Raw genomic sequence first — 19,421 nt, forward strand, 5'->3', positions numbered from 1 at the left:
TGTTCTCCCCGTGTCCCCTAGGGTAGGTACCCTCACAAAAAACAGTAATCCTGGTAAACTCTAAAACTACCTCCCCCTGGCCAGCCGGGGCACCTGATGGAGGGGAAAGGAACTGGTCGGAATAACGTGTTCCTTCCACGCGCTACGTCCGGCCAGGGAAATTCCCCCCTGTCAGGTGAAAAGAAGCAGCTTGGACTCCTCATGCATAGAAGGAGGCATGAGGTCAGTCGGCTGTCCCCCCCCCAGGTTGGCAGATGAAGTGTAGCGCCCAGGATTACATTAGATAATTGGCACTGGGATAAAAATTATATAAAACAAAAAAGTGTTTATAGCCTATTAAAATGCTAATCATCATCGCTGCTCTGGGGGTCCATCGTCCGTCCCTTTATACTTACACTACATATACAGGATTAGGTTGCTTCCGGCTCGGGCGGAAGTGACCCGTCTTTCTGCTTATTTCGCGGATTTGGCGCCCCCCTTTGGTGTTTTAAAGCATTATGTTATACTTTAGCTATTGAAAAATAGCAGATCTACAAGCTCATAGCGCGGCACCGAGTGCCGCGCTATGAGCTCATAGGTCTGCTATTTTTGAAAAATCGTGGAATATATATTATTACAGAGTGGACATTTTAACTCAAATCTTTGCTTCTGGGGAGGTCCCTGGAACAACATATTTTCAGATGGGGCGACGGAGGCATATTGCATATAATTTCTGTGGTCCTTGACATGAAATATTGAGCACCACTGATACAGAAACATAAGGTTTTTCAGAAAACTGTCAGGAGTTTGAAGACATTTTTTTAATTTCGACGTCGGGCCTAAATGGGTATTTACTCATGTTTTCATGAGTAAACAGAAGTATTGAACAATGCCAACATTTAATTGTATTTATAACTGTGGTTAACAGCATTTCTGTGTCATCTCTATCCCAGCTTGATGTGCAAACCTGTGGACAGAATGATGAAACGGAAGATGAAGACACACGTGACTCTGAACCGAGTTCCGAATCATCAGTTCCCGATCACATCAGCAATTTTGGAAACTTGGCAGCGCAGGAATTGAGGCAAATCAAAGACCCGATCACTCTAATCCGATTAAAAAGGGGCATCCGTGATATGATCTGTGACGCGCAATCTGCTGAGATGAATGGAACCACCTCCTCCTCCTCCTCTCCACCGGCACCGTGCTCCTTCAACCCCGCCATTCTACCGCCACAGTCTCGACCCCAGTGCACGTTCCATCAGGATTCTTCTCTGCCTCAAGGCCCCCAGTACATGTCCCACCTGGGTTCTCACTCTCAAAGCTATTTGCAATCTCTGCAAAACTCTGATCCGAGTGAAAGCCTGTGAAAAGCTATGCTACATTGTAAGATTGTATTGTACCCCCTCCTTTTTTTTCCTTCTTTTTAATGATTTGTTATTATTGATTTATTATTATGATTTGTTATTTTTTTGCCAACAGTAGATAGACAGGAAGGGGGGAGAGAGATGGGGAGTGCCGGGCTCGGGAGTCGAACCCGCGGCTCACCGTCCGGCTGGGTTGGCAGCCTAGGTGCCCTAGGACGGTTGAGCTAACCGGCCGGGCCTTTTAATTTATTTTTGCGGGGCGCCTAGCCCCTCCTATATTCAGCTATTACTGTAGATTTTCGTCTTACACAAACATTACATTCCCATTGACAATGAATGGAGAATTATTTACGTCACATGTGGACGAGCAAATCGCTATTTCTGTCCTGGACTGGAGAATTTATGTCAAATATATGTGTCTGAGCAAATAGATAGATGATAATGGCTATACATTGTTGCTTCTTTGAATGCATGTCTTTGATTTTTGTGGTTGGTAAAGCACTAAAGCTGTTGATGTTGAATATAATTTTCATATAAAACCACTTGTTATTTCACTTTCATTTTCAATAAATGCTTCAAACAAAGGTTACTAAAAGTCTTGTCTGAACATGCAGTTGAAACATCACAAGCAACTTGAATATTTGTATTTATTTAAGACATTCTGTATGAAATGTTTGAATAATAATAATAATAGAACTACAATCGCAAATTCGCAATTGCATTTTCTATTGGTTTTAATCGTACTGTATGTGGCCGTGGGCTTTAACACGATGGCATCACTGGTGTGAGTGCACATAGAGGAGCTTAGAATTATACTGTATTTTACTGCAGATCCTATACCATACATGGGCAACTGGCGGCCCCTGGGGGCCACATGCGGCCCCCACCCTCAGGTTGATATCAGAATACTGATTTATTATTGATTTGCAAACGCGACCCGCTTTAATTACTTGAGTCTGAAATAGTAGCTGAATGAGTAGTATTAAAATGTTGTTTTCTTATGTCCAATGTATTTTTATTTAGTTCATAAAGTTATACCTATAATTAATGGCATTTGAAAGGCATTTGAAATTAAATACAATTTGGACTTTTCAGGATTCAACTTCAAAAATAGCAACAAAAGAAAATCTGGATTTCAATTCAAATAGCAAAAATAGCTGATCTACAAGCATGTCGCGGTGCGACACGTTTTGAACTTGTTATATATTGCTACGACAGTAACGTAATATACAATTATGGCCCTCTGGAGTGAGTGTGGAAATATATTGGCCACCCCTGTCCTATACGATGGACGGGCAGCTTGTAGCAAATGGCTACTTCCACTCCATAGCTAAATAGTGTCCAAACACTGGGGCGGGGCCCATTTGTGCGTCACGGACACATTTTTATGGGTCCCTTTTTATACCTACATTTAGATTTTAATTATTTTTTCAAAACCTTTTTAAAAAAATAGTCCCAAAAAAAGCAAAGATTTTCATGAATTCTAAGAAAAATAAATCTAAGAAATTCCATAAATTACAAAACGAATGTTAGAGAAGTAGTGAAAATAGCCGATCTACAAGCTCGGCGCGGCTTCGCGCCGCATTGTGCGCTTGTAGATCGGCTATTTTCATTAGTTTGGGTCCCGGGCAAAAATCTAATCTCTCCTTTGGCTCATGGGCTAAAAAGTTGTGTAGTTGTGTACCACAGAACCACTGTAGTACACAACAGGCAACAATGTCTGACAGAAAAGGAGCTGAAATATTATTCGTGGCAAGGCACCGCCAGCGACATTTGAGAAGCCCCAGAAGCATGTCCAAGGAGATTAGTAATTATATAATGTGTGAGAGAGAGCTGAAACAGCTGGGGGATTTCACTCGGAACTTAGTAACTAAACAGTTCAGTTCTTTTCTACTACCATCCGGTAATACATATACAGTTTGAATCTGATTTGGATCAAGATTCATTTTTCTTTCCCCCCCAAGGCCACATGAGCACAAGTTCAAAGTTGATCCCTATGCTTTTTCATGGTTTGTGGAGTGCTCTGTAAAAAGTGTTTTCATCGTGCCTATGAGCTGTGCAGGCTTTTTTGAGTGGTGCAACCACTCCCTTACGGAGCTATGTGTGTGGGTGGCTGGCTGGCTGGGTATGAGCACGAAAACAGCATGGTTGTTTTTCACCACCTGTGCGCAACCTAACACACACACAAACACACACGCGCATTTTAACTATATATATGATGATTTCAGGTGTGCCAGTACAGTACAGTGACAGTACAGTACAGTAGAGGGCACACGGTAACTCTGTCATTTCTTAACCATTTCGGACGCGGGGCGGCACTCCGGAACCGGGCCGGCACCCTGGGTGCGTTCCTGTGGGTCTGGAACTCCCCCCCCCACCCCCGGGAACCCCCACGCGGAGTTGCACCACTCACTTCACACGGGTGTGATTTTTTATTATTTATTTACCCAGGGTAGTAGCACAAGTGCTCATTTTCAGCAACGTCCTGCACATAGATACACACAGACAGACGCACTAAAACCTGGGAGCTGACCAGTACAACCTCAGTCTTATACTGTTGGCCACTAACGCAGCTCCACTGGAGCAGTCGGGGGTTCAGTGCCTTCACTGCCTTGCTCAAGGGCACTTCAGCGGTGTTGGGTGAGTGGTGACCAATCACTTCCCGACTTGAATATGGCACGGATATATCTAAATGCATTTCTTTTCCTTTAGGATTCCTATTTTTACTATCAAACTAGAAAAATGTGCTCCTCCCTTGTCCCACCACCCCTCCCTACCTCACCACCAATACAAATTGACTGCTACAATAACCATAATAATAGAGAAAATACATCATAAATAAATGCTGAAACCAGATATAATCATTAAGGAAAGTTTACGCATGTACTATGTGTACAGTGTACTATATGTAAACTCTTAATTTCCATTTTCCAGCCATTCAGTTATTTTTTTTATATATTCTGGGGACCACCCAAAATAATTTGTCTGATTAAAATCCTTTTTTATAAATCAATAATTCTATATTGTGACGGCACTCATTGCTATAGAGTGTTTGTTCAGTAACAGGAGTCTCTGTCAGTCGTTCTTCGATTTAAAAAAAATAGCAGACCTACAAGCTCGTAGCGCGCCACTTGTAGATCTGCTATTTTTCAATAGCTAAAGCATAACATAATGCTAACACCCAAAGGGGTTCCCGCCCAAAATGGGTTAAACAGAAAAGGCATTTTCTGAAACTGAAACTGGAATACCAATTTGATCTAATCGGGACAGAGAACGCAGTCAGGATACAGATTTAAACAAGTGGAATTGTAATTGATGACACAAAGACATGAGCAGACAAAATTGGAACTGGAACACTTATCAAAATTAAGCTCAAATAGCTACTCTCTCCCCTGTTATTGAACAAACACTATAGCAATGATTAGTATCAGAATATAGTGATTTAACCTTTTTTAACAAAAAAAACTTTTAGTTTGAACAAAAAAAAAAAAAATCACTTTACCTCACACCCCTTTCTCTTTCTCCTTGCAATTCCCAGGTGGGCAGCTATGGGGCGCTGTTCGCCCAGGCGCTCCCCAGAGACGCCCATTCCACCCCGTTCTACTGCACCCGTCCACAGAGCTTGGCCCTCGGCTACGCGGAGCAGCGGACGGGGGCCACTGGCGGCGGCGGCACGGTGGTGGCGGCCGGCCCCGGGGCCCTCTCTGCCAGCATGGGGACCAGCGGCATCTCCAGTTTAGGGGTGTATTCACTGAATGGACCCACGCACCCTCCACAGTCACTGCTGGCCGGGTGAGAATATACCCTGGCTGTGTGTGTTATTTGTCCCTCCTCTCTCGACTTGTGAAAGCCCCTCGCTACTATTATTGACCCATTTAGACCTGAGGACGATTCTACTTCTATTGGCCGATTCATACTCCTATTTTACCTCTGTTTCGGCGCTGTAGTGCCGAAATGATTTCGGCTCGTCAGAAATTTTCAGTAGCACCGAAGAGCCGACTTTAGGACGGTACCCGCCCCCCCGAACATCAAATGACTTCACATTGTAGGCTCTACAGAGCCGAACCGACTTTTATTCGGCTCTAAAATAGGAGTATGAATCGCCCCTAAGTCCTGACAGTTTTCTGTTTCTATGTCAGTCGTTCTCAAACATTTTCATGTCAAGGACCCCCAAAAATATATGTAATTGGGTTAGTTGCCGACCCCCCCCATCTGAAAATATTTTGTTCGTTGTGAACGAATATATATTCAAAGATTTGCACCACATTTTCACCATTTAAAAAAAAATAGCAGATCTACAAGCTTGTTAGATCTGCTATTTTTTCAATAGCTAAAGTATAACATAATGCTTTAAAACACCAAAAGGGGTTCCTGTCCCGAAGTATATGCTTGTCATTCAGCCAAGGCCATTCCTTGTAACTGTTTTATGAGGGCATTTCATTGCTTTTAGCGCTATCTATAATGCAGGAGCCGTCCATAATCTATGGTCTTCTTGCCTTGGCTCACCTTTTTTGTTTTGTTTAAAAGGCCTATCCTTAATCCATGCTTAACCCATTCCGAACGGAAACCCCTTTTGGTGTTTTAAAGCATTATGTTATACTTTAGCTATTGAAAAATAGCAGATCTACAAGCTCATAGCGCGGCACCGAGTGCCGCGCTACGAGCTTGTAGGTCTGCTATTTGTGAAAATGTAGTGCAAATCTTTTGAATATATATTCTTTCAGAGCCAACGTTTTTAACTCAAATCTTTGCTTCTGAGGGGTTCCTGGAACAACATATTTTCAGATGGGGGTCGGGGGCCGATTACATATCATTTTTGGGGTCCTTGACATGAAATATTGAGCACCACTGATATAGAAACATGAGGTATTACAGAAAACTGTCATGATTTAGAAGATATTTTTTAAATTTCGAAGACATTTTTTAAATTCCGTCAGGCCTAAACGGGTTAAAGGAGCATTTACGGTGTCGAATTGTGATTAAAGGTCCTCTTATCTATTGGACCTTTAATTATGCATAGACGTTCATGAAACGGCATACTTGTAGCGTAGTTTATTGACTTGTCTAGTGTACTGTATTCACAGAGTGTTTCTAAATGGACTCTTAATGCTACGAGAGCTTAGTAACAGACTAGAAGTGAATTAAGCTCTAGTTTCATTAGAGGGAACTTGATAAAAACATTTTAAAAAATAAACTCTTATAAACCCATTTAGGCCTGACGTCGAGATTAAAAAAGAAGTCTTCTGAAAAAATATATATTCAAAGATTTGTGCCGCATTTTCACGATTTTTCAAAAATAGCAGACCTACAAGCTCGTAGCGCGCCACTCGGTGGCGCGCTATGAACTTGTAGATCTGCTATTTTTCAATAGCTAAAGTATAACATATATGCTTAGTTAAAACACCAAAAGGGGTTCCCGTTCAGAATGGTTTAATGCTACAAGAGCTTAGTAACAGACTAGAAGTGAATTAAGCTCTAGTTTCATTAGAGGGAACTTGATAAAAAACATTAAAAAAAAAAAAAAAACTCTTATTAATCTAAACTCCTATTCAAGAACATATGTTTTGCATAAATTATTTCCCGTTTTCTTGGATGAGGCACTAGCAAATCCATGTTTGTTGTCTCCACCAGGCCGAAGGCATGGGGAGAGAGTATGTTTTGCACTCCGTCCGTCCGTGTGTGTGTGTCCGTGTCCGTGTCCGTCCTTCCGTCCGTCTGTTACCAGCTAATCTCCGGCACCGTTAACCCGGTCGATGCCAAACTTTGCACACACACTCCCTGGATGCCAACGATGAACCTCTGCCCCACATTTTCCAGAACGGCCTGTTATAGCGCCACCATGAGGCAGCTTTTCACATGTTTTACCTAAAACTGCACCGATCTGCGTGAAACGTTGAATGCACACTCCCTAGAGGCCAAGGACAAACCTTTGACCTGCATTTTCCGCATCTGCCTTTTATAGCGCCACCAGGAGGCCGACTTTTGTAAAACACATTTTTTGATATTACTCCTCCAGATTCTGTCCACAAATCGTTACACAGTATCTCTATGGTCATGTGCACAAGTCGGATCTGTCCGATATTTCATATTCCATCCTAATTGGCTATAATTGGCTTTCACACTTTGCAAGATTGCCCCGTTTTGAACAAAAGCCTCAAATCATGAACGCAGCATGCAATTTACGTGAAATCTTTCACACATTTTCTTACTAGGCTGAGGAATATATCCCACCCTTTTCACATTGGCCTGTTATAGCGCCACCAACAGGTTGATTTTTGCAAAACACCAAATCATCCAATTGCCATCAAAGGTGTATGAAGAAATGGCACCCTTTTCACATTGGCCTATTATAGCGCCACCAGGAGGCCACAACCTGACCTGCCCTGGTGGAGACCTGTGCCCCGAGGGGCACTTTTTCTAGTTTTGTATGTCTTGTCTACATTTACGCATTTCTGTACATTGTACGTATGCATGTGTGTGTGCTAGGGCATTCACTTCTAGTCATTTTTACTAGTTGACTAGTTGCCTAGTTTACTAGTCGACTAGTTGTTTAACTACCTATTATGTAAACTAGTCGACTAGTTGCTTAATGCCCTAGTGTGTGTGCATATTTGTCTATTTATGTGCATGTCTCTCTCTCTCTCTCTCTCTCTCTCTCTCTCTCTCTCTCTCTCTCTCTCAGGCAACAGTCCGGTCAGCCCCTGGGCTCTCGCTTGGCGTGGGCTCTTCCCGTGAGCTCGTCCCCGTCCTCGGCCTTGGCTCCGACTACCTCGCGTCCGCCCCTCATCCCCCCCGCCCTCTCCAACAGGGGCGTCCGCCCGCGCCGGGACGGAGACCCCAACGGTGCGTCTTCTTGAAGGGGCATTTCACCCGCTGGGAAGAAACTGCAGTCACTCAATGTTAACCCGTTTTGGGCGGGAACCCCTTTTGGTGTTAGCATTATGTTATGCTTTAGCTATTGAAAAATAGCAGATCTACAAGCTCATAGCGCGCCACCGAGTGGCGCGCTACGAGCTTGTAGGTCTGCTATTTTTGAAAAATCATTCAAATGTGGCGCAAATCATTGAATGTATATTTCAGAGCGAACATTTTGGACTAAAGTATTTGCTTCTGGGGGGTCCCTGGAACTACATATTTTGAGATGGGGGGTCCGTGGCCCAATAGAGATAATTCTGGGGGTCCTTGACATGAAAAAAGTTGAGCACCACTGACAGAAACATTTTCAGAAAAAGGATTTAGAAGCCTTTTTTTTTAATCGACCTCAGTCCAAAATGGGTTAATAGTATTTGTAGTAGATAACGGTAGCACAGTTTGAAGTTTGCACCCTATATCTGTCCAGAAACATTATGTAGTCTGTGTGTGTTTTGACTATAGGGTTTGACTGGATTGCTGGAATTCCTACAATGACCATAATGCTTTGCTGCACTGCTCCTCCTTGTGGAGAGGGGGAGGGGGGGGGGCTGTCTTACTGGACTGTATGTAGGTCCAGGAAGGAAGCGAACCAGGCGGGGTCAGATAGTTTCTATCATTGTTCCATCGCCAGATTTGTTATAACCAACTCCTTAAATTGTACTTTACTGCCCGAAACACAATTACCGCACACCACCCGATGATGTTCCCGTCCCCCCCCCCCCCCGTCCTCTCCGTGTCCCTGTTCCCTCGAAGATCGCTATGAAATAAAAAAATAATAACTCAGTAATTCTCTTTAATCTCCGAGACGACGACGACGACGACGACAGGCTATACTGTGACCTCGTCCCCTCGATCTCTGCAGTAGCGCTACAACTGGTGGCCCCAGTATAACCCCATGCTCCACAATAAATCTCTTCTCTCCCCTCTCTCTGTCATTTTTATTCCCTCGGTGTGCCTGTGTTTTTCAGCGGAGGTAAGCGAGGCGATGCTGGTGCGCGACCTCCTCTACGTGTTCCAAGGCATCGACGGCAAGTTCATCAAGATGAGCGCCCAGGAGAACTGCTACAAGATGGATAGCAAGGTAACGCAGCGCTTTAACCCATTCTGGGCGGGAACCACCTTTTGGTGTCTTAAAGCATTATGGTTATGCTTAAGCTATTGGAAAAATAGCAGATCTACAAGCTCATAGTGCGGCACCGAGTGGCGCGCTACGAGCTTGTAGGTCTGCTATTTTTGAAAAATCGTGAAAATGTGGCGCAAATCTTTGAATATATATTCTTTCAGAGCGAACGTTTTTAATGCAAATATTTGCTTCTGAGTGGGGGGTCACTGGAACACCATATTTTCAGATGGGGGGACGGCGGGCAATCACATATATTTTTGGAGGTCCTTGACATGAAAATGTTTGAGAACGAAATGTGGTTTTTCAGAAAACTGTCAGGATTTAGAAGACAATTTTGTAGAATCGTCCTCGGGTCTAAATGGGATAAACATGCCCGGTAGTCATATTTAGACTCACTTTACGAGATGTTTAAAGCAAGCAATCGCCAAACGCAGCAACACTATAAATACCACCTTTATCCGTTGACCGTGACGTTCAAGACGTAGAGGGTCGGAGCAACTGGTGTGAACGGAATCCATCACATTAACCGTACAGTAGTGTTGTTTTCGTCGACTAAAACCAAGACGAAAAATGTTCGTCGACTACCTTTTTTCACTGACGAAAACTAATGGAAACTAAAATGAAAACTAAGCTGTGATGACTAAAACTAAGACTAAATATACTGACAATTTCGTCAACAAATACAAACTAGACTAAAATGTTAGGAAGGGACTAGTGGACAAGACATCCAGTAAAAGTCATTTTACACTTGGTTGCATGCTGAAAATAGCCGATCTACAAGCCCACAACGTGTCGCGCTGCGACACGTTGTGGGCTTGTATTTGGGCTTGTATTGGGCTTGTATTTTCAGCAAGTCATTACGACTGCATCAAGGCCTGCCAAAATACATTTTGTTTGACTAAATCAACTGTAGATTTAGTCGACTAAAATAAATCCTATGACTTTTAGTCGACAAAAACTAGACTAACACTAAAACATTCCAGGTGACTAAAATGTGACTAAGACTAAATGAAAACTATTCAAGAGACTAAGACTAAAACTAAAATCAAAATGTACTGCCAAAAACAACACTGCCGTGTACAGTACAGCCCATCAGTTCCTCTGCACTCCGTTTCTCTCTGTCGTAAACGGACTGAAATGGGTGAGAATCTACGCCTCTGGAGTGCTGCTGTTCAGTCTAGCGTCATCGCTTTGATTGATACAGCAACATTAGCGCCGTCGGCTGAACTCCATAAGTTCTACCTGTTTGGCAGCCAAACGGTGCTAACTCAATCATGCGGCGCTCTCAGATTTCTAGGTCTCCGTCCAAGATCTCTATTTAATCGCTGCATAGCAGCAGAGAGATTGGACCACAGCCTGTTCATAAGAAAAAGGGTTCTTTGGGGGGGGCTCGGTGGCACAGTCGGTAGTGCTGTCGCCTCACAGCTAGAAGGTGCTGGGATCGATTCCCGCTGGGGGGGCGTGTTCTCTCCTCCGCGTCATCAGTGCCCATACCCGAGGCGGGTTTGGCGAAAGGGCCTTTCTGTGTGGAGTTTGCATGTTCTCCCCCGTGTCCCCTAGGGTAGGTACCCTCACATGTTCTCCCCGTGTCCCCTAGGGTAGGTACCCTCACATGTTCTCCCCGTGTCCCCTAGGGTAGGTACCCTCACATGTTCTCCCCGTGTCCCCTAGGGTAGGTACCCTCACATGTTCTCCCCGTGTCCCCTAGGGTAGGTACCCTCACATGTTCTCCCCGTGTCCCCTAGGGTAGGTACCCTCACATGTTCTCCCCGTGTCCCCTAGGGTATGTACCCTCACATGTTCTCCGCGTGTCCCCTAGGGTAGGTACCCTCACAAAAAACATGCAGTAATCCTGGTCTCTAAACTACCTCCCCCTGGCCAGCTGGGGCACCTGATGGAGGGGAAAGGAACTGGTCGGAATAACGTGTTCCTTCCACGCGCTACGTCCAGCCGGGGAAACTCTCCCCTGTCAGGTGAAAAGAAGCAGCTTGGACTCCTCATGCATAGAAGGTGCATGAGGAGTACCATTGTGTGTACGCGCGCGCACACACAATGGAGCTCATATCAAGACCACAGTTGTTGAACTGTCTTAACCCATTCTGGGCGGGAACGCCTTTTGGTGTTAGCATTACGTCATGCTTTAGCTATTGAAAAATAGCAGATCTACAAGCTCCTAGCGGCGCGCTACGAGCTTGTAGGTCTGCTATTTTTTTTAAATCGAAGAACGACTGACATAGAAACGTAGCTTTTTCAGAAAACTGTCAGGATGTAGAAGACATTTTTAGAATCTGATCTCAGGTCAAAATGGGTTAAAAAGCTTCAGGGAGATCCAACAGATCAATACGACGCTCTTTGGCTCCAAGCCACATCGACCCCTCTCTCTCTCTTCTTCTTCTTCTCTGTCTCTTAGCTGTTTACCGTCTTTCTTTTCCTCCTCGCCTTTTTCTCTCCTCCTCTTCTCTGTTGGGTATTTCAGCTCTGTCTGTCTGTCTGTCTGTCTGTCCACGCACGCACACACACAGTCTCTCTGCCTCTCTCTATAAACTAAATATAGAGCCTTATAGTCAGAGTGCTGTCGTCATGCTATATCGGACAATAGTCCATTAAGTGCGCGGGTTGTGTGGATGCTCTCTAACAAGCACTTAGCGGCGGTACGTGACGGTGACCCAGGAAGGTGGAGGAGGGCGAGGGGGGCCACCTGGGAGCTGGAAGGTTCCCGGTAAGATCCCCCGCTCCTCCTGCCCTTGCCTGTCAGTCAGTGTCCTACAAGTCCTTGAGCAAGACACAGAACCCCCTAAGTGCCCCACGATGATGAGCAGGTTGGTGCCTTTCATGGTTGCCTCCACTGTCTGGTGAATGTGCCTGCAGAGTGAGTGAGTGAGTGAGTGTGTGTGTGTGTGTGTGTGTGTGTGTGTAGTAAGGCTGCTTACAGTCGACTTTCTTTTTTTGCTTGCCGCGTGTCAATTTGAGCCCTGCTTTGATCTTGTACATCTGCTATTTAGAACGCATTTGAAGGCGTAAAGGACCACTTCACCACTTTTCAACTGTCCACGCTAATGTTCATGATAAAATACCCCCAAAAGAAAGATTCTACTGTCTGTGTCTGTACAGGCATTTTACTTACTTTTAGTCCAGCGATTTTGAAGTTGCCTCTGTGGGGGGTATTTATATGCAAATATCATGACCAATGGCATTGCAAGACTAAACAATGAACATCAATGATGATGTTTAGGTGAAAAAAATTAAAATGTTGACGAATAGCATCGCTGGGGCTTGCAGGGTTAAAGGAGCATTCAGTGATTTGGGTGATTTGGAAACCCCCCCCCGGTCCACTCCGGTGACAAGATGTGCACATACTCTACAGCAGGGGTTCTCAACCCGTGGGTCGCGACCCCTCGGGGGGTCGCCAAATTATTTTAGGGGGTCCCCAAATTATTAAAAAAAATATATATATATATATTTCTTTTTTTTCCCCACAATTTTTCAAAAATAGCAGACCTACAAGCTCGTAGCGCGCCACTCGGTGGCGCGCTATGAGCTTGTAGATCTGCTATTTTTAAATAGCTAAATTATAACAATGCTTAAAACACCAAAAGGGGTTCCCGCCCAAAATGGTTTAAGGTTATTGTAGCAGTCAATTTATATTGGGGGTCGGGAGGGGGCGGGGCGGGGGTCCCGAGACGTTGCCAAAGCATTTTCGGGGGTCCCCGGCCAAAAACGTTGAGAACCCCTGCTCTACAGTGGGGGGGGGCACGCAACAGACCAACAGCACGCACACCAAGGCCCCGCCTTCACTATTCAATACTATTCAAAAGACTACGACTAAAACTAATAATCTAAATTTGCTGCCAAAAACAACACTGCTTCCAAGTCTCATCTCTCCCGCTGCTGTGCGTCCTCAGGTGGTGGTGTGCAAGTCTCTGAGGGACATCAGCAGCCGACTGGCCGAGCTCGGCTGGCTCCACAACAAAATCCGAAAGTACACCGACTCCAGGAGCCTTGACCGCGCCTTCGGACTGGTCGGACAGGTGTGTGTGTGTGTGTGTGTGTGTCAGAGTTGGTGTCGAAAGTGTCCTTGAGCAAGACTCTGCTCTCTGCTCCCGATGTACATGTCGGTGCCTTGCATGGTTTCCTCTGCCATCGGTGTATGAATGTGTGTATGAATGGGTGAATGTAATGCCTGTGTATATGTTATACTTTAGCTATTGAAAAATAGCAGATCTACAAGCTCATACGAGCTTGTAGGTCTGCTATTTTTTAAAAATCGTGAAAATGTGGCGCAAATCTTTGAATATATATTCTTTCAGAGTGAACGTTTTTAACTCAAATATGTGCTTCTGGGGAGGTCCCTGTAACAACATATTTTCAGATGGGGGTTGGTGGCCAATTACATATAATTTTTGGAGTCCTTAACATGAAATATTGAGAACCACTGATACAGAAACATAGGTATTTCAGAAAACTGTCAGGATTTAGAAGACATTTTTAAAACTTCGATGTCAGGCCTAAATGGGTTAACATGTTTCTCTGTCTCTCTCTGTCTCTCTAGAGTTTTTGTGCCTCTCTCCACCAGGAGCTGCAAGAATACTACCGACTGCTGTCTGTGCTCCATTCGCAGGTAAACACCTTTTTTTTTTTTTTTTTTTTTTTTTTTCTCTAAGCACCTTAACGTCCATATGTATATCATGCACAGTATAAGTATAACATGCACAGTATACATACATTGCTGCTATGCTCAGGCACCTTAGTTCGTTTTTATTATCTCAGGTTTTTGTAAATATGTAGATTCTGTTGCTCTCTTGTTTTGATCTCCTTCCCACTTGCCCCCCACCCCTCTTCTTCTCCCCCCCCCTCTTCTTTCTATGGAAATTAACGTTGCGATGGGAACGATGTACAAAAACGAATTTCACCCACTTCTTTACCTTGTAAACCTGTGATGTGACAATAAAACTGATTCTGATTCTGATTCTGATTAGTCAGAAGGTTCATTGTTCCGAAATTACTATCCCTATCTCTAACCCTAACCTAAACATAACCGCAAGCATGGGAGCAGTGCATGTTCGCCAACCTTAATGCATGTTCGGACTAACGGGACTTTGGATCTATGGGCAGTTCCCGAACGGGTGATAGTACTGTTTACACCACAGACGACACTCAGAACTTGTAAGCTTGAAGATGAGCTGCTATTTCTTCCATGTACAGAGATGATGCTAAATTGTTTAAACATCCCCCCGCACGCGTGCGTGCGTGCGTGCGTGCGTGGTGTGTGCGTGTGTGTGTGCGTGCTGTAGCTGCAAGTAGAGGACGACCAGGGAGTCAACCTGGGCGTAGACAACAGTTTGACGTTGAGGAGACTGCTGGTGTGGACCTACGACCCCAAAGTCCGACTCAAATCGCTGGCGGCCCTCGTCGACTTCTGCCAAGGTCTGTGTGTGTGTGTTGAACCCATTTCCACCTGAGATCAGATTAAAAAAATGTCTTCTACATCCTGACAGTTTTCTGAAAAAGCTATGTTTCTTCGATTTTTCAAAAATAGCAGACCTACAAGCTCGTAGCACGCCACTCGGTGGCGCGCTATGAGCTTGTAGATCTGCTTTTTTTCAATAGCTAAAGTATAACATAATGCTAACACCAAATGCTAACACCAAAATGGGTTAACCCATTTCGACCGAGACCAGATTCTACAAATGTCTTCTAAATCCTGTACTGACCGTTTTCTGAAATACCCATGTTTCTATGTAAGTGGTTCTCAACCTATTTTCATGTCAAGGACCCCCAGAATTCTCTGTATTTGGCTGCGGACCCCCATCTTAAAATATGTCGTTCCAGGGAACCCCCCAGAAGCAAGGATTTGAGTTAAAAACGTTCGCTCTGAAAGAATATATATTCAAAGATTTGTGCCGCATTTTCACCATTTTTCAAAAATAGCAGACCTACAAGCTCGTAGCGCGGCACTCGGTGCCACGCTATGAGCTTGTAGATCTGCTATTTTTCAATAGCTTAAGTGTAACATAATGCTCAAAACGCCAAGAGGGATTCCTGCCCAGAATGGGTTAAAAACAACAGCGTTTGCTGTGCGCGTGTGTTGTTCTTGTTCATCACAAGAACAACACACATTGGAATTCGAAGGCCTCATACACACACACACACACCAAACGCATTTTCTGTGTTCCGTCTGCGTTTGATGGCCGCCTCAATGCTTTTCCAATGGGATTCACCCGGTTTGACCAAACATATTGTGTTTGATGGGCAGAACACAGCCATCAAACACACAAGTGTTTGGTCAAACCGTGTCACTTCCATTGGAAAAGCATTGAGGCGGCCATCAAACAGACAGAACACAGAACATGCGTTCTGTACGTGTGTATGGGGCCCTAATAGTAATGGCCCCCACCTATTCATTTTTTGATGCCCCAAATGAGGACGTTTTTGATGCCCCAAATGAGGACGATTAGAGGGGGCAGTAGTGTCTTAAATGCGGACGTCTTGTAATACCAGATTCAATAATCCTCTGCCTTCCTGGTGGCTCGGCGGGCGTACGTGTCTGTGTGTGTTGCGTGACCAATACTGTGTGTGTGTGTGTGTGTGTGTCAGGCCGTAAGGGAGGCGAGCTGGCCTCCGCCGTCCACGCCTACACGAAGACGGGAGACCCTCAGATGAGGACTCTGGTCCAGCACATCCTCACCCTGGTGTCTCACCCCATCCTCAACTTCCTGTACCGATGGATCTACGACGGGGAGCTGGAGGACACGTATCACGAGGTGCACACACGCACACGCACACACACACACACACACACACACACACACACACACACACACACACACACACACACACACACTTTTTCTTTAATGTACTGACCCTTAGCCGCACACATAGATGACACATATACGCAATCTTGTACCCACAATGATGTGATATATAAAGAATATATAAAAGATGCACCATTTACACACACACACACACACGCTCATGCACACAGCCTCAAACACAATGGTTGTCACCATTACAACATTTAACATTTTTTTGTCCAGGGAATTCTTCAAAAATAATGGCGCTAGAGTGCCAGCCCCCCAATACCGAGAGGCATAATCTTCCGTTCTAACCTCGTGCTGTCACACTACTAGTCTCTCTAGAAGCGTTAATATTCCAAAACGAGATGCATGCTGAAGTCAGAAATGAAGACGGAACATTGCCCTTTTTGGTCAAAACCATGGAAAGCGGCGTAGATTTAGAGTTATTATGAGCAACGTTTGTCAGGCCGAAAATAAGGAAGTGAACGGCAGTGCGCAAATCCGGTCTAGCCCATTTAGGCCTGACGTCGAAATAAAAAAAGGTCTTCTGAAAGAATATATATTCAAAGATTTGTGCCACATTTTCACGATTTTTCAAAAATAGCAGACCTACAAGCTCGTAGCGCGCCACTCGGTGGCGCGCTATGAGCTTGTAGATCTGCTATTTTTCAATAGCTAAAGTATAACATAATGCTAACACCAAAAGGGGTTCCCGTCCAGAATGGTCTAGGCACCCCGTGGTTTTGATTCTAAAGACTCCTATACACGTCATTAGTGTTATGTTGATGGCGGACGGAATTGTCATACAAATAATTGCGGTGTCATTGTGTTTTTTGTCATTGAACGACGAAACATTTGAATAAAAATATGTTTTTGTTTGGCCTTTTAGGCTTCTTAACCCATTTAGTCCTGACGTCGAAAAAAACAAACAAACATTAGAAGTTAGAAGTGAATATATATGTGACCAGATTTGACTGAGAGACTGCCATCGCGCAAATTCCAGCTTTTCACCAGAGGAGAAAAACGTTTTATTTTTTTAAATGAGTTAATAGCACAGGCAGACTCTTCACATACTAGAGCATGTCTGAAATAAGTGTCTGAAATCGACATGTAAACATGAAATAAATGCTTAAACATGTAGCTAGGTGTAATGTTAGAGTCCACAGAAGTGAACCTTTCAAGCCTGTTTTCTCAACTCGCTGTTTCTCTGCAAGACATTACTCATATCTCCATATGAGTAATGTCCATATCCATATCTCCAAAACTGGTGGGTCAAACTGAACAACCAATATGTCAATTTGAAGCTGTGATTCCCTGCTTTCATATGACATGAAAAAACGAAAATTAAAAAAAATCCAATGGCAGTCCCTCAGTCAAATTTAGTCACATATTCAAAGATTTGTGCCGCATTTTTACGATTTAAAAAAAATAGCAGACCTACAAAGCTCGTAGCGCGCCACTCGGTGGCACGCTATGAGCTTGTAGATCTGCTATTTTTCAATAGCTAAAGTATAACATAATGCTTAGTTAAAACACCAAAAGGGGTTCCCGCCCAGAATGGATGACAAATAACTTCAAAACACAAAGAAATTACTGACATATTTAATAATTGTATATTATACTTTTAAAACAAACGTAAAAATAGTGGAAATATCTCAATTTTTGCCCTCCGGCAGATTATGAAAAGAACTAATCCTCGACAGCATAGATAACAGTTCTGCCCTCCTCCGCTCTCATGACGCGCCTCGGCGGTGCTGGAATAAAATGACCTTGCATTTTTTTACGATTTGAAAAGCCTGCTAGCTTGAGTTGTTATACTGGGCTCACATTTCTGAAAGTTAAGTGCCTGACATGCGAGGCGAAAAAAAAAATGACATCCCACCCTTGTTGATTGGCCCGGGGGGGGGGGGGGGGGGGTCTAGAGAGAAGGGAGGAGATTGGACTCGATGGGGGGAGGAGGGGGTACAAATGAGAAGTGATGAGAGGTTGATTGGCCCGGGGGCGGTGGTCTAGAGAGAAGGGAGGAGATTGGACTCGATGGGGGGGAGGGGGTACAAATGAGAAGTGATGAGAGGAGGATAATGGAGGACGTGTGATGTGTGATCATTCTTCATTTGGCCCTCTGTGTCTGTGGTAATGGGACCAGAGTTAAGCTGTAGTTATGTCTGTGTCCGGCCTTTTAAGTGCAGAGTGCGGGAACACGGGGCGGGGGAGAAAGAGTTATTGTGGCGTTACATTAGACTGCAACCTCCCAAGGAGAACGCACGTGCACACGCGCGCGTGCACACACGCACGTGCACACACGCACGCACATTATACACTAGGGGTGTTTGCGCAGAAAACATTTTGACGACGTATGCGCGCTGGCGCATCGGTTGTGTGCCCCCCTGATTATTAATCACATCTAAACATGTAACATGTAAACACAACATGAACATAGTACTCTATGTATGTATGCATATCGCATTCTTGCAGAGAAATATTTTCGAGTTAAAAAAAGGGAAAAAAACGAATGGTTCAAGCCCATTAATTAAGATTTGAGTGCCAACCCTAACGAGCGAAGGTTCGCACCCCGTATGTTCGGGGACAGCCTTCGCTACCACCTAGCAAGAAAGAATGAATGTTTGAAGATCTTTCAACATGGAAACGATTATGACAAAATAATTGAGATTATATCTCAAATGATTACGATTAGACGATTATGTAATACTTGTGACAGGCCTAGTCTCAGTGGACTAATTATATTCTCTGGAGATTAAATCCTATCCTAAGGGGAAAATGGGCGTAGAAATGGAAAGCCTAGATCCGATGAGCCGCACTGTGCCACAGAACGGGCTTGATTGCATCGACGTCGTCCGTGATCAAGTGAGGTCAGTCGAGTGGGGAGTCTCGCCGATAGAAATAGAATGCGCTATAACCGAGGCGCCCGTTGGACCGTGTTTAACGATGATTCAGCGTCCACTCGACTCTGCCCGTCGGAGCCGGTCAACAGGTGAGAAGGGATGACCTTTCTAAAGTGCAGCAAAAGGAACGATCGATTTGAGATGCCTCTGGATGTCGAATGGAAAAAAAAAGGTTTCGGGCCAATGTGTTGAAGTTTCATTGTTAAAAGCTTCTCAGAAGTTTCATGTTTTACATTCAGGAAAAATGAGCGGCGCGCGCCTGAGACACAGACATGACGCTAAGCAAGTTCAGTCAGGAAACTCAGTGCAGTCGCTGCCGGCCGTTCATTGGGCCGCCTCAGCC

At 44.5% G+C, this 19,421-nt stretch overlaps 1 protein-coding gene across 1 annotated transcript in view; it reads left to right on the forward strand.

Annotated features, from left to right (window-relative positions):
• tubgcp3 (tubulin gamma complex component 3) overlaps positions 1-19,421 on the forward strand; it is a 46,077-nt gene that overhangs the window by 15,208 nt on the left and 11,448 nt on the right. The window contains exons 5-11 of the mRNA XM_079495975.1: positions 4,885-5,138; positions 8,029-8,189; positions 9,227-9,339; positions 13,284-13,409; positions 13,931-13,999; positions 14,673-14,805; positions 15,976-16,142. Of these exons, the coding sequence (XP_079352101.1) occupies positions 4,885-5,138; positions 8,029-8,189; positions 9,227-9,339; positions 13,284-13,409; positions 13,931-13,999; positions 14,673-14,805; positions 15,976-16,142 (1,023 nt within the window). The remainder of the gene's footprint in view (positions 1-4,884; positions 5,139-8,028; positions 8,190-9,226; positions 9,340-13,283; positions 13,410-13,930; positions 14,000-14,672; positions 14,806-15,975; positions 16,143-19,421) is intronic.

Source organism: Electrona antarctica (assembly GCF_951216825.1).
Source record: "Electrona antarctica genome assembly, chromosome: 24".
NCBI classification, from domain to species: Eukaryota; Metazoa; Chordata; class Actinopteri; order Myctophiformes; family Myctophidae; genus Electrona; species Electrona antarctica.